Source organism: Typopeltis vanoorti, chromosome 16 (assembly GCF_054136105.1).
Source record: "Typopeltis vanoorti isolate ZY-2024b chromosome 16, IOZ_Tvanoo_1.0, whole genome shotgun sequence".
In the NCBI taxonomy this organism is placed as follows: domain Eukaryota; kingdom Metazoa; phylum Arthropoda; class Arachnida; order Uropygi; family Thelyphonidae; genus Typopeltis; species Typopeltis vanoorti.
The window spans coordinates 15,828,452-15,841,421 of record NC_143564.1 but is presented as its reverse complement, the minus strand read 5'-3'; the positions used below and the strand labels follow the sequence as shown (position 1 = coordinate 15,841,421).

The following is a 12,970-nucleotide window of genomic DNA, read 5'->3' as shown; positions in this document are numbered from 1 at the left end:
CATGCAGTTTGGAAGAGATGGTATAAGATAAGAGATAGTAATCAATTCTATGAAGAGTAAAACATATTAGGAAAGTGACTCACTTGGTAAGGAAAGCAAAAGTGCAGAATGAGCAACATTCAGCCAATCAGGACAAAGAAAAATCCATTGCATTATTATTATTATTATTCAGGCCTCCATGGAGTCAAGAGACTCATCACGGGAGGTCCTTCCTCGGAAACACAAAGTCTATCATACCGTTCCTTGAACTCATTGACTGTTCTTGCTTTCACTACTCTATCAGGCAATGCATTCGATGGTTCCACCACCCTCCACACAAAGAAACCACTCCTCACCCTCTTGCTCACAGCTTCCTTTCGTAACTTCCAGGGATGGCCCCTTGTCATTGCTCCTTCCTGCTGCTCCACCAAGTGAAAGAATTCCCCAGTGTCCACCCTGTTACTGCCTCTCAATAGTTTAAAAGTCTCGATCATATCACCTCTCCTTCTTCTATCCACCAAACTCTGCAGTCCACATTCCCTCAGCCGATCCTCATAACTAACATTGTACAGTCCTGAAACCATCTTTGTTATCCACCCCTGTATACCCTTTCCATAGTTAATTTATCCCCTTCAAGTCCTTGGACCAAATTTGAGAACAATAGTCTTAAGTGTGGTCTGATAGGGTCTTATGTTGTAAGACCCTATCAGTACAACGGAATGATAACTCTTCTATCTCTGCAGGTAGTTGAGACATTTAATAAAAAAATTCATAAAAGTATATCATACTTATAAGCATGACATCATACAGCTTGATGGGAGGTTGGTGGCAAATGAGCAGGAGGTGCATGATGAATTAATTAATCTTAATGTAAATAAGCCATTAGGACTTGATGGCATTTCACTGTGTGTTTTAAGGGAATGTTCCAGTCAGTAAACAGTACCTTGACATACTTATTTCACATTGAAATTGTTCCACTTCACAAAGGTAGTGAAAAGATTGTTTATTTATATTATAATCCAATCTGTATGTAGTTAACATGCTGGAGAGGTTAGTGAAGGCTTGAATTTAGAAATGAAATATAAGCAGTATTCTCAGTGATGGTCAGCATGTATTTGTTAAAGACAGGATACGTTAGCATCTCTTTAGTGTTTATTTTAACAATCTAATTATGCATTACAACAGGATTACAAATGCACTGGGCAAGGGAGATGTAATAGATTTAGATTTTGCAAAGGCCTTTTATAGACTGTCACATGACAAGTTGGTAATGAAGTCAGAAGAAATGAAGCTTAGATTTGCACATTAGCTACCTGATGAAAATGGCAGTTTTCTCTGTTATGTAGAAATCCTTCACATAATATCATGGACAATTTATATATTCAAATAAAATCATTAAATTTAATTTTATCTGTAGCGAAACATCGAGAACCATGTATCTGGCAGGTTTAATTTTACAGCTCGGGCGAGATGTAAGAAGTCCTTTTTCCAGTGTACAGCTATATTTAAAATCAATCTCACATAATAATAATAATTATTATTATTATTAAGAGAGACCTCCAAGGAGTCAGGGACTCATTGAGGGAGGCCACATATTATACACACCAGTTGTCATACTTATTCTTGAATTCATTCACACTGCTTGCACTCACAACATCCAATGGCAGTCCATTCCAATCATGCACCATCATATTATTATTATTTTTTATTATTTTTATTACATAGCACCTCCAGGGAGTCCAAGGACTCATCGAGGGAGGGCACCTACTCCACAACTCTCCGTCACCACCACTCAACTACATTCATCATCTATACCAGTGTTTCTCAAAGTGTGGTATGTATAACCCCGGGGTATGCGAAAGGTCGTTAGGGAGTATGTGGCAATTTTTAGCTATGCATAATTAAAGGAGTCGTTATATTTTTCAACAAACAGTGCAATTAGAGACAACCAGGATAAAACGGCACTAACTAATGAATCACATCCCCTCTCCAACAGAAACAGCTGTATAGACCAAGCAAAACCATGTTGCTGGTGGAACATATGGTTTTGCTTGGCACCACCCCAGTCGTTAACGTGTTAAAACTAAGAAATATATAGTGAATGTGTTTCAGATATTATGGAATTCGGTTGAAGGGAATTAGCATTTCAATTCAACTGTTGAAATGCTAATTTGTCTTTGGTTTGTGTGATCTTTTGTTAATACCGCACCAATCATATGCACCACTTCATAGCTGATCTATGTATCTGAAGTCTTGTAAATTACTGGTAAGTTTTGCTTGAAATAATGGGTAAAAAGATGATGCTATTTGGGTAGATGACTTTGATGATGCACACAAAGAAACTGTTCTCGATGCCAAAAGTAGCGATAGCGAGTAGGAGCTTCTTGGTAAGTTGCACCATTTTCAGTTTTTTCTGAAAACTTTAGTTTCCGAAAATTCCCAGACGTATCTTGCAACACGATTTTTTTAGCTTTAATTTTGGGAAAAAAAAGTTAGAGTTATATTCGAGTAAATACAGTCTTTTTTTTTTAGCTTTCAAATTCTTACGTATGGATAATTGGTTAAAGATTGGATTTATGAAACCCCCCAAAAGAGAGCAATATAGCAAAAAATACCAAGTAGCTGTAAGCAACAAGAAAACGTTGATATTGCATCTGGATCAAATGAAATTGATAAGAGTGTGTCGTCTGACATCTCTAGAAAACCAAAATTTAAAAATAAATCATATTTTTTGTTTACATGAACATATAAATTCAAATAAAATAGATATTTAATTTTAATTATTATTTTAAAGTAATTTATTAATTTTAATTAATTTTTTATTAATCAATTTATTTTTTTAATTAATTAATTAGGGGTACTTGGTAATAATGAAAATTTAAGAAGGGTTATGCGGATATCTGAAGTTTGAGAAAAACTGATCTACACCAACGCCATCTACCACCGACCACCACTACTACTAGTATTGTTCACAAACATCTATACTCACAGTGGGATTCGAACCTGCAGCCTTTTGGCAGGAGAGCGGATACGCTAACCACTCGGCCAACCAGGGTGGCTCATATTGAGAGAAAAATCTAGCCCTCATCCTCTTCTTGGCAGCATTCTCATCTTCCAAGGATGCCCTCTTATCCTTTTCCCATCATAAATTGAAAAATTCCATCATTTGAAATCTTCTATGATCCTTTCAGAAGTTTGTAAGTCTCAATCATATCACTCCTCTTTCTCCTGTTTGCTAGTGTGTGCAGTCTACAAATTCTAATAATGATACATTATGATTATAATCATCAAGCTTTTTTGTTCTTATCAGATTAAATTGTCTTAACATTTCCTGCTCATTATCCTCTCTGTGCCCTTACCTATAGCAACATCTCACTAAATATCCTGTTTTGCCTACCTTTTCCTTACGTTATACATCTTCAAAACCATTAGTGCCATTTCCTTCCAGATTTTCTACTCTGAGAGTGCACACAACTCATCTCTTATCATCTCTTAAGGATAAAAGTAGTCTGATTTCATTGGTTTTGTAGACATAATATCAGAGTTTTGCTTGGTTTAATAGATATATGCTCACAAATACTTTGCTGGTATACACATATAGCTGTTATTGTTATAGAAAGAATAATAAAAATAGTATAAATTAAAGATACCAAGAAATTATATACTTGGTTTAATCCTTTATTTAAAGTGTAAGCAAAGAAAATTTGTGCCTTAATTATTTTCAGGACTGGGACAACTCATGGTAAAAGTGGTATGACTTCACCTCACTTGCCTTAGTATCCCATAATGCAAAAGCACATCTCCTTGCAGACATTGTATAATGTATAATTACATTGTATAATGCTATGCATTATGGGAAGGTTCATCACCCAGACTGGTTTCCCTGTTTAAGCGCAGAGTTACCTCTCCAAAAACTCGTGTGATCACTCAGATCACCCAACAATCAGCGATCTGAGTGATCATTTAACTCGGCGATGGCTCTTCTCAGTGACAGGCTCACCTGCTACCAAGCAGAACTGCTCATATTCCAAGAAAAGCATCAGCCAAGGAAGCCCTAATACAGACCACCCCAATGGATCCAAATCCCTGGATCCATTGGGGTAGTCTGTATGAGGCAAAAACTCTGCTCCCCCGGAGTCAAACCACCAACTGATTTCCGTGTGTTATGTGCGGGGTTACCTCTCCAAAAACTCGTGATCCCCCAGATCACCCAACAGGCTCACCCCAGCACTGAGCAGAGCTTCTCATATCTCATCTGAGGGGGTAACAGCAACAGCTGAGCTTCAGTTAAAACTTCATTGGCTACAGCATTGCCATCCATTACACTAGGCAGAAAACTCTGCTTCCCTGGAATCAAGTCACCAACCAGTTTCGACCTTCATTGAGGTCTCTTCAGTGGGAGCCAGACCCAGAGGTGATTCCAAGGTTGAAGTAATGCAGAAGTCATATTTTTCCATATACGAGTTGCCAAAAGGTGTCACACCTTATTATTAAAATACTCTGGATTAGATATAGTTAGTTGTTGAAAGTTTTTCCACTTCGTTATACTATAAATTAGTGTTATTGGTAACTTGGTTTAATCCTTTATCCAAGTGTAAACAAACAGAGTTTGCGCCTGAAGTAGTGGGTAGTGACCATTCCCATAATGCATAGCATTATACATTTCCTCAAGAGATGTGTTTTTGCATGGGATACCAAGGCAAGTGATGTGAAGTCATATCACCTTTACCACGAGTTGCCCCAGTCCTGAAAATATTTCAGGCGCAAACTTTGTTTGTTTACTCTTGGATAAAGGATTAAACCAAGTATATAATTTCTTGGTATCTTTAATTTATAGCATAACCAAGTGGAAAAACTTTCAACAAATAAAAATATTGTTTTTATTCCATTATAATTATACTCACTACTTTAATTATTTTTAATCATGTCATTAATTATCTAAATATTATTAAATATTTATAATTGTTTATTATTTTGCAGTAGTTTTTCAAATTGCTCAGAATGACATCTACAGAATATGAAGTTTCTGTTCATCCTCTCTCTAATAATCCCACTGCAGCCTGGCAAGAAATGAAAAGTTCACAAATTGTACGTAAAATTCAACCACTGCCACTGAATCTTCCTATTTCAGACATGTCTGTTAGATTTGTTTGCATGTCAGATACTCATTCTCTAACTTCACATATGAATGTGACTATCCCACCAGGCGACATCTTTCTTCATGCTGGAGACTTTACTCGATGTGGTGATTACAATGAAGTTAAAGCTTTCAATAGTTTTTTAGGTAAAGGTATTTATTCAACTATAATTATCAATAATTTGAAAATCATAAATATACATTTCCTTGTTTTGGTTTTATCCCTAATGTTCTGTTGATATACATCCAGTTTTGATTTCAGACTAGTGCAATCTGAATACTTTATTATCATCATCATAACAAATTATGGTGATGCTAATAAAGTATTCAGATTCTACTGTGGCAGTTGTTAAATTGTGAATGAAACTATGTTGTGTAATTTATTTTTTTTCATTCACATTTAACATTGCTTATTATGTATTAATCATGATTTGTATAAAAATTATTTATTATTCCTTAATTTAGGATTACTATTTAAATATTTATTCTAAACTTAACCTACTATTAATTTGTTAAGCAATAATATGTGCAGAATTTATAATAACTAAAATATATATATGATGTAACGAAAAGTATTATTATAATTAATTCTATACGTAATGAAAAAGCTGAATAAGTAGCTTAAATATTCTGTTCATTCTTATTTGTGAAAATTTAACGCTATGTAATCACTCATATAGTAGTACAGCATTGTATTACATTAGCGAAATGTTTGCGTTCATTTGTTGTTATGGAGACGCATGAAATAAACAAGCACGAGTCGAAGAGAGCGTGACCTTCGGACTGAAAGGAGAAGAAAAATAAGAGAAGATTTTTAATTAGAGAGAAGAGAGGAAGTTTTGTGGAGCGGGAAGCAGGATAGGATACAAGCAAAGGAAGTGGAAGAAAATTATAAGTTCTCTAGGGCAGAAATTCATGAGAATAGTGTTTAGAAGTGAGCCAAAACATAGTGAACCATATACTTAGTTGCAAGTGAAGTCAGCTGTGTTGTAAAGGAAAATTAATGCCGTAACCGGATAAATAAAGAACTGGACATTCAATGAAAAATTCTGATTAGTTCCAGTTAGTCTAGGATTACGTCTTAATTCTATGTTGCCCTGAGAAGAATTATATTGAAATTAACTAGTTTAAGAAAAGTAAACAAGGAGAATTATCAATTCCTTATTGATGTGCTTTTTTTTTAGAGTAGTGAAGCGCGATTAACAGTAGTTCAGTTAAATCGTTGGAGAATTTTTATTAATGTGTTCCGCTAGCATAAATAAGTTAATTCATAAGTGTGCTCACAATTAATTGATGTATTGAAGATTGTATCTGGTAAGAGTAGTCATACTTGTTTGTTTGTTTTAAGATTAACATGTCTTCGAAGTTCAAAGTCCGGAATAAGATTGCATGGAATATTGTCTACCTTGATTAGTGCTTCCTGTGAATATTAAACATTAAGTACAGCTGAAGATATGTGGAGACTGATTAAATAAGAAGTTTAGTTTTATTAACTTGAGTTAAGAAAGCTTGTAATTTTGAAACTGTGAATTGTATGTGAAAGTTTAGAACATTGAATTGGCATGAGTGACTTAGCAAGATGTACTAAGTTGATTGTATTGTTTCATTTTAAAGCAGAATTCTTGTATTTGTTATATATATATCATATATTAAATGTTTTATTTTGTTAATCTAAATATTGTGTTTGCCTGAATTCTTTTTTATTGCACCGTTCATAAATATTCAAATCTTGCAGGAACCCCGAGTGAAATAGTAAATAATTCGGCCTAAATAAATGAGGAGACTGCTAACTTAATTAAAAATTGATCCTACTATTTTATATAGACTAATCTAAGAATAGGGTGGCGCAGTATAATTATAAATTTCCCTACTTTTGGATCGGTGATTAATTTGCAATTAGTTGTTTTATTGATAAGAGTGACTTGTACCAAGATGGCAGATTTAGAACATAACATGAAAATAGAACGTCACGACACAGTCAACACACTCATCAGGAGAGGTCTTGCTCAACAAGCAACATACCATATCAAGCCTAAAACTTATTCACACCCATGGCATTCAAAACTGCATTCTGTTATCTACCACTCCCTGTGTAAAAAATCTGCTCCTTACTCTTTCCTCTTCTCCACAGTTTTATGCAGTTTCTAGGGATGTGTCTTGTTCTTACTCTGTGTATAATCCCGTATGTATTAAGCATAAGAAATTTTAATTTTGTTTTTCATTTTTGTTTCATTTTCATTTTTCGTATGTCTACTGAAGTATGTAATTAGCATTTCTTCAACCTCTTCCATTAATCAACACTTCAGAGTCCTGATATTGCCTTGGTTCATTTCTTCATCTTCCTCCCTCCAGAGTTTCATAACAACAGAAACTAGGCGACTGAATTATTATTATTTAGGACTTCCATGGTGTCATGTGACTCAGTCCATCATATCATTTCTTAAACTTATCACCCTCTCAGGCAATACATTTTATGGTCCAGCAATCCTCCATGCAGGAAAACAAGCTGACTACTTTTGCGATATGTGCCTTAAACTTTAAATTTTATCAACAATCATCCCAAGATCTCTTGTCTAATATCACTTCCTCTAGTAGAGATCCACCAATAGCATATGTAGCCTTCCATCTGTATATCCCAAATTTCAAGATTACATTTAGCTGTATAAATATGAAGTTATAAATATTTTACAGTGGTTACACTGTATAATTTAAAAGGTCAGCTTGTTTTCCTGTCCTAACACACTCATTTGCCCAGAAAATGACATTCTCTCCAACCTGCATCCTTCCATGTTTAATTATAACCCATCTCTCACATTTCATGTGAGAAATGGGCTATAATTTCTGTTATGAAATGCATTCCAGGCTTCCACATAATCTAGTCTTCTCTTTTTGCACACCTGGTTAGCTGAGTGGTTAGCGTATCCAGCCAAAAGGCAGCATGTTCAAATCCCGCCTTGGGCATGGATGTTTGTGATTGTCTGTGAAAATAATAGTGGTGATGGTGGACAGTAGATGGCGTTGGTGTAGATGAGACAGTATGTGGATGAGGTTGAGTGGTGGTGACGGAGAGTTGGTACCCTCCCTCGATAAGTCTTAGGACTCCCTGGAGGTGTCTAATAATATTATTATTATTGCTGCTCTTCTCAAATTCTGCATTATCATATCGGAGTAATATGTTCACTGTCTTCCCTCTTGCACTGTCCTACTGCACATTCTTTAATTAATCTCAGACAACCATATGATTAATGCACTTCTGAGATCATTTGTATCTACTCTCGTCATCATCTCATCTCCTTCACATTTTCACCTTGCTTAATTGCCATACTTACACTCTCTTGTTCCTTCAGAAAAGCATTCCTCTAACATTCAATTTTGCACACCACATATCATTGAATCTCTATACATTACATTTCTCACACTTCCATCCATTCCTTGCTCTCTCCTTCCAACACTGTCCCTCTTTCTCTTGCTTACCTGCTTTCCTCTCATCTTTCTATCCTTTGCTTCTGTATTATTTCAATTTCCTCTCTTTCCTACCTCTCTCATTCTCTTCTTTTATCATTCCCATAACTCTTTCTCATTTCTACTGTTATTTGCTATCTCCCATCAATTAGCCTTTCAAGTACCACACCCTCAACTCATTTATCATATCTTCCACTTCTTTCAGTACCTCTATCTCGTTCTCCAAGCATCCTATCCTCATTTGACCTTCACTAACACACTTTCCTTCTTCACTTTTGGTCATGCTACCTGTATCTCATCTCTCTCTCTGCCTGCACTCACTCATTTCTGATGCACTATTGCCACTGCTACTAAAACCAGTGATACTGATATTAATATTGCCCAGCTCTTCTGATTTCCCCCCCCCCCCCAACGTCTTATCTTCCACATTTTTAATTGCTGGGATACACCTGCCATTGAAAGAGACAGTACAATACACACAACCTAAATATACTAAAAGAAATACTCTAACCCCTAAAAACTTTCAAATATGAATTCTCCACACACCCAATAACAAACAACCAGTATTTGTATCCAAGTATTTCATGTGTAGTCTGATTAATGCTTTATACTGTGATACCACCATCTACTTATTCTTTTCTATATACTATTGTTAATAGATAAGATTGCTGGGCAACAGACTCCTGAAGTTCAGAGGGCACATAAGTGCTGCCAAGCCTACATAGCATGTGTAAATGTGCAGTCCCCATTAACATTAAAATTGCAATTGCATTCATTTGTCCCAGCTAACATCTGTTTAAATCTTCCTGAAGAGACCTGATATCAGTACCATTGTCATTCCATATGAAATATTAAAAAATAAGTTAAGCAGTTGGAGTCCAAAAGCAGAACCTTGCAGCCAACCACCAGGCAACATTCCTTTGCATGATGCTGTGCCCTTACACAACTTGCTTAATATCATTCTGAAAGTCAATCTCTTATCCATTCTATTGTTTGTGCTCAATCCTTTGAGCTTGTAAACTAACTTGTCAGAAGTTAATTTGCCTTTGCTAAGTCCAGGAATATCACCACTCTGTTATCCAACACGTTCATCTTTCCTAGCACATTTTTTTTTATAAAACAGTACTATTTTACCTTCTCTTCACTCCTAGGGAGCTTTTGCTAATTACAAAACCTTCTCATTAAATAACCAGTCAAGGGTACATTCCCTAAAAATACATGATGTCAATTTAACATTTAACTGACTCAATATTTGATACACCTTTGGTTCCTTCACTTCTCATTCCTCTAGTGTTTGATTTTCTTTAAGTGTTGCATAGCATCATTTACAATGCAGTGGTATATACTGATGAAGTGCTCATTAAGTAATTCCATTACATCTTCTTCTGTGGTTCCTTTGTTACTATAACATTCTGCCAGTGTTGCCTTCTATAATTGTTCTTTATCCTGTTTGCTACATCATAAAAGAATTCCCTTAAATTTTATTTGAACTGACTTGCCAGTTGATTATACTTTACCATGTTTGTCACTTTTCTAAACTATTTTCATGCATCTGATCACTATCAGATGCATGAATATATTATGTCCTCTCCATAACAACTTATTTTCCCATACTGCTTGCTTAATTTTCCCATTCATCCAACTTTTGGTTTATAGATGTACATTACTTTTGTCAGATGTATTCTAACTAATTTCCATGTTCTGTCAACCTCTTTTTTTCACAGTTCATCATCCTGCAGTGTTAATGTTGGTGGACTGTGAAGATTCCCTTAATCATGTCTTAAACACTATCTACCAATAATTGTCCAGTCACCACTGTTATTTCAAGTTATGAAACATTCCAGGTTTGTTATTAGCATAAAAACCTGTGAATAGATAGTAGGAAGCAGTTGAATACAGGTGGTATGGCAACATGACGTGAACTCAGTGAATTCGAGACAAGTGTCATCATGGGCTGTCACATTGGTGGCAGCCCATACATGCCATTGCTGTCAACCTCTTTTCTTCACAGTTCATCATCCTGCCGTGTTAATGTTGTGGGTTGTGGGCTGCGAAGATTCCCTTAATCGTGTCTTATACACTATCTACCAATAATTGTCCGGACACCACTGTTATTTGAAGTTATGAAACATTCCAGGTTTGTTAATAACATAAAAACCTGTGAACAGATAGTAGGAAGCAGTTGAATACATGGCAACACGACGTGAACTCAGTGAATTCAAGACAAGTGTCATCATGGGCTCTCACATTGGTGGCAGTCCATACTTGTCATTGCTGCTCAACTGGAGCATCCAAAATCAACTTTTGGCAATGTGATCAACAAATGGAGACATTCTGGCATCGCTAGTGCAGGAAACACCCAGGGCGGCCACCGAAAATGATCGACAGGGACAGAGGGTGTTAAAATGGGTGGCATGCTAAAACAGCTACAATTTCCTCAGACCATCCATGATGAGTTCCAGAGCACCAGTAAGACCATGGTGAGCACTAATACTGTACAAAAAGAACTCCATTTAGTGGGTTTCCACAAAAGAACAGTGGTACACAAGCTGAACATCACAACAATAAACAAGGCAGCTCGTCTGGCCTGATGCAAAGTGTGTGTGAACTGGGCAATTGATCAGTGGCAAATGGTACCCTAAAGCAATGAATCAAGGTTCATCTGTTTCCATTCTGGTGGTAAGGTGTTGGTGTGGAGGCAGCCTGGTGAATGCTTGTTCACAGTGTGTTGTACCCACAGTAAAGTTTGGCAGGGGCAAATGCTGGTCTTGAAATTCATGCTTGCTCTTGTTATCATTCAGGGAGTGAGAGGTGTGATTGAAGTCTGATTAGCAGAATAATGAATTATTGACCATTTAAAACTATATATTTAGAAATTTATGTAAATTTAATCATACAAATACAATATTTATTTTAGAAATGATATTCTATCTTTTTCAATTTAGCTACTTGAATACAAATTCTACCTTATGGTTCTTCTTTATGAACTGGTCAATAACATCGTTATAAAACAGTTGGTTTTAACTTAATTTTCCCAAGCAACATGCACACTTGTAAAGGCTGGCTGAAGCTCACTGACTAGAGTTGCTTTGACTGCATATGGCCTTCTGTTTAAGACAATGTGAAGGGAACGGAAATGGCTATGCATGCGCATGAAATTACAGTGCTGAAGCGAGGATGTGGAAGCTCCTAACTGAGCAAGCCAAAGTAGCTTTGATTAGACGAGCAAGCATCGGCCTTCGATCACAACGCAAACTCAATTATTGTTGCACAAGCTTAAGACGTCGTCTGTCTATAAAAATAAAAGCTTAAATGGAACACTTATAAATGCATGCATTTATTAACAAATCAATATTATTTCTTTCTCAATTAATGAGCTTGTGCAGCAAGCATGGAGAATTCACTCCTGAAGTTTGGTAGTAGAGGTGTGTGGTGCATTCAGCTAGTTTGCAGCAGGAACACTGGTTGTTGTCTGTGGTTCCATGAGGCAGTTCAGTAACTTGATATTCTGTATAATCGGGTGCCACCTACACTGTGGAATTTTTATGGAACGGACCTGTGTTATTATCAAGATGACATGCCCCGATACAGCTGTTATGTAATGGTATGAGTTAAACAACTGCCCTGGCCTGCACAGAGTCTTGACCTCAACCCCATCAAACACCTGTGGAATGAATTGGAGTGAATCATTGAAAACAAAAGTTGGTTAGGCAATTGGTGTGAAGTCAGTAGCCTCTGTATACAAGTAGCCCAGTTGTGAAGTGACTTCACACGTAGATGTTGTTTGCTTAGACTTGGATAATGGATGAAACCAAGAATATAATTTCTTGGCATCTTTAATTTATTTTATAATATATCTTATAAAAAATAAATACGTTCAGGTTATGAACATTCACCTTACGAACACATTTCAAGGAATGCATTATGTTCATAAGTTGTTATTTGTCTGTATTTAAGCAGGCTGGAACCTAGTTTGCTTTTGAGGTTGTAGACCTCAGAGAAAACTGTGTTACAAAAGATTCTTGCAAATAGGGGATGGAATGAAAGAGGATAATGAGAAGTTGGTCAGTATATTTAAAGCTGGACAGTCATGAAATGTTTGGCTGCAATTCATTTTTCATTGGCAAGGAGATCCACTGTGAATTGAGAATGATGGAATCTATATTGGGTGTCACTGATTAACAGACAGTCATACAGAGAAAGTGGATGAATGGTGGCATCCAGTTCAGCAGAACAGTGCCTATTAAAATTCTTATAGAAGATGCCTAACATGGAAATAGAACATCTTACCTGTGAGAAAAAAACTATGATGTGTCTGTGAGAGATTGGTTATTAGTTAACTGGATTTCTGTCTCTCTATTAGATTGAAGCAATTTTAGCCAAGATTTTAAT

General features: G+C 36.1%; 1 protein-coding gene across 7 annotated transcripts in view; it reads left to right on the top strand.

Moving 5' to 3' along the window:
* LOC150097864 (metallophosphoesterase domain-containing protein 1) overlaps positions 1 to 12,970 on the top strand; it is a 215,367-nt gene that overhangs the window by 63,311 nt on the left and 139,086 nt on the right. For all 7 annotated transcript variants that reach the window (XR_016549586.1, XR_016549583.1, XR_016549585.1 and 4 more), the window contains exon 2: positions 4,960 to 5,263. Coding sequence is in view for 1 of the 7 variants with exons in the window: in XM_090406259.1 (XP_090262385.1) it covers positions 4,981 to 5,263 (283 nt within the window). In the remaining 6 variants the exon portion in view is untranslated. The remainder of the gene's footprint in view (positions 1 to 4,959; positions 5,264 to 12,970) is intronic.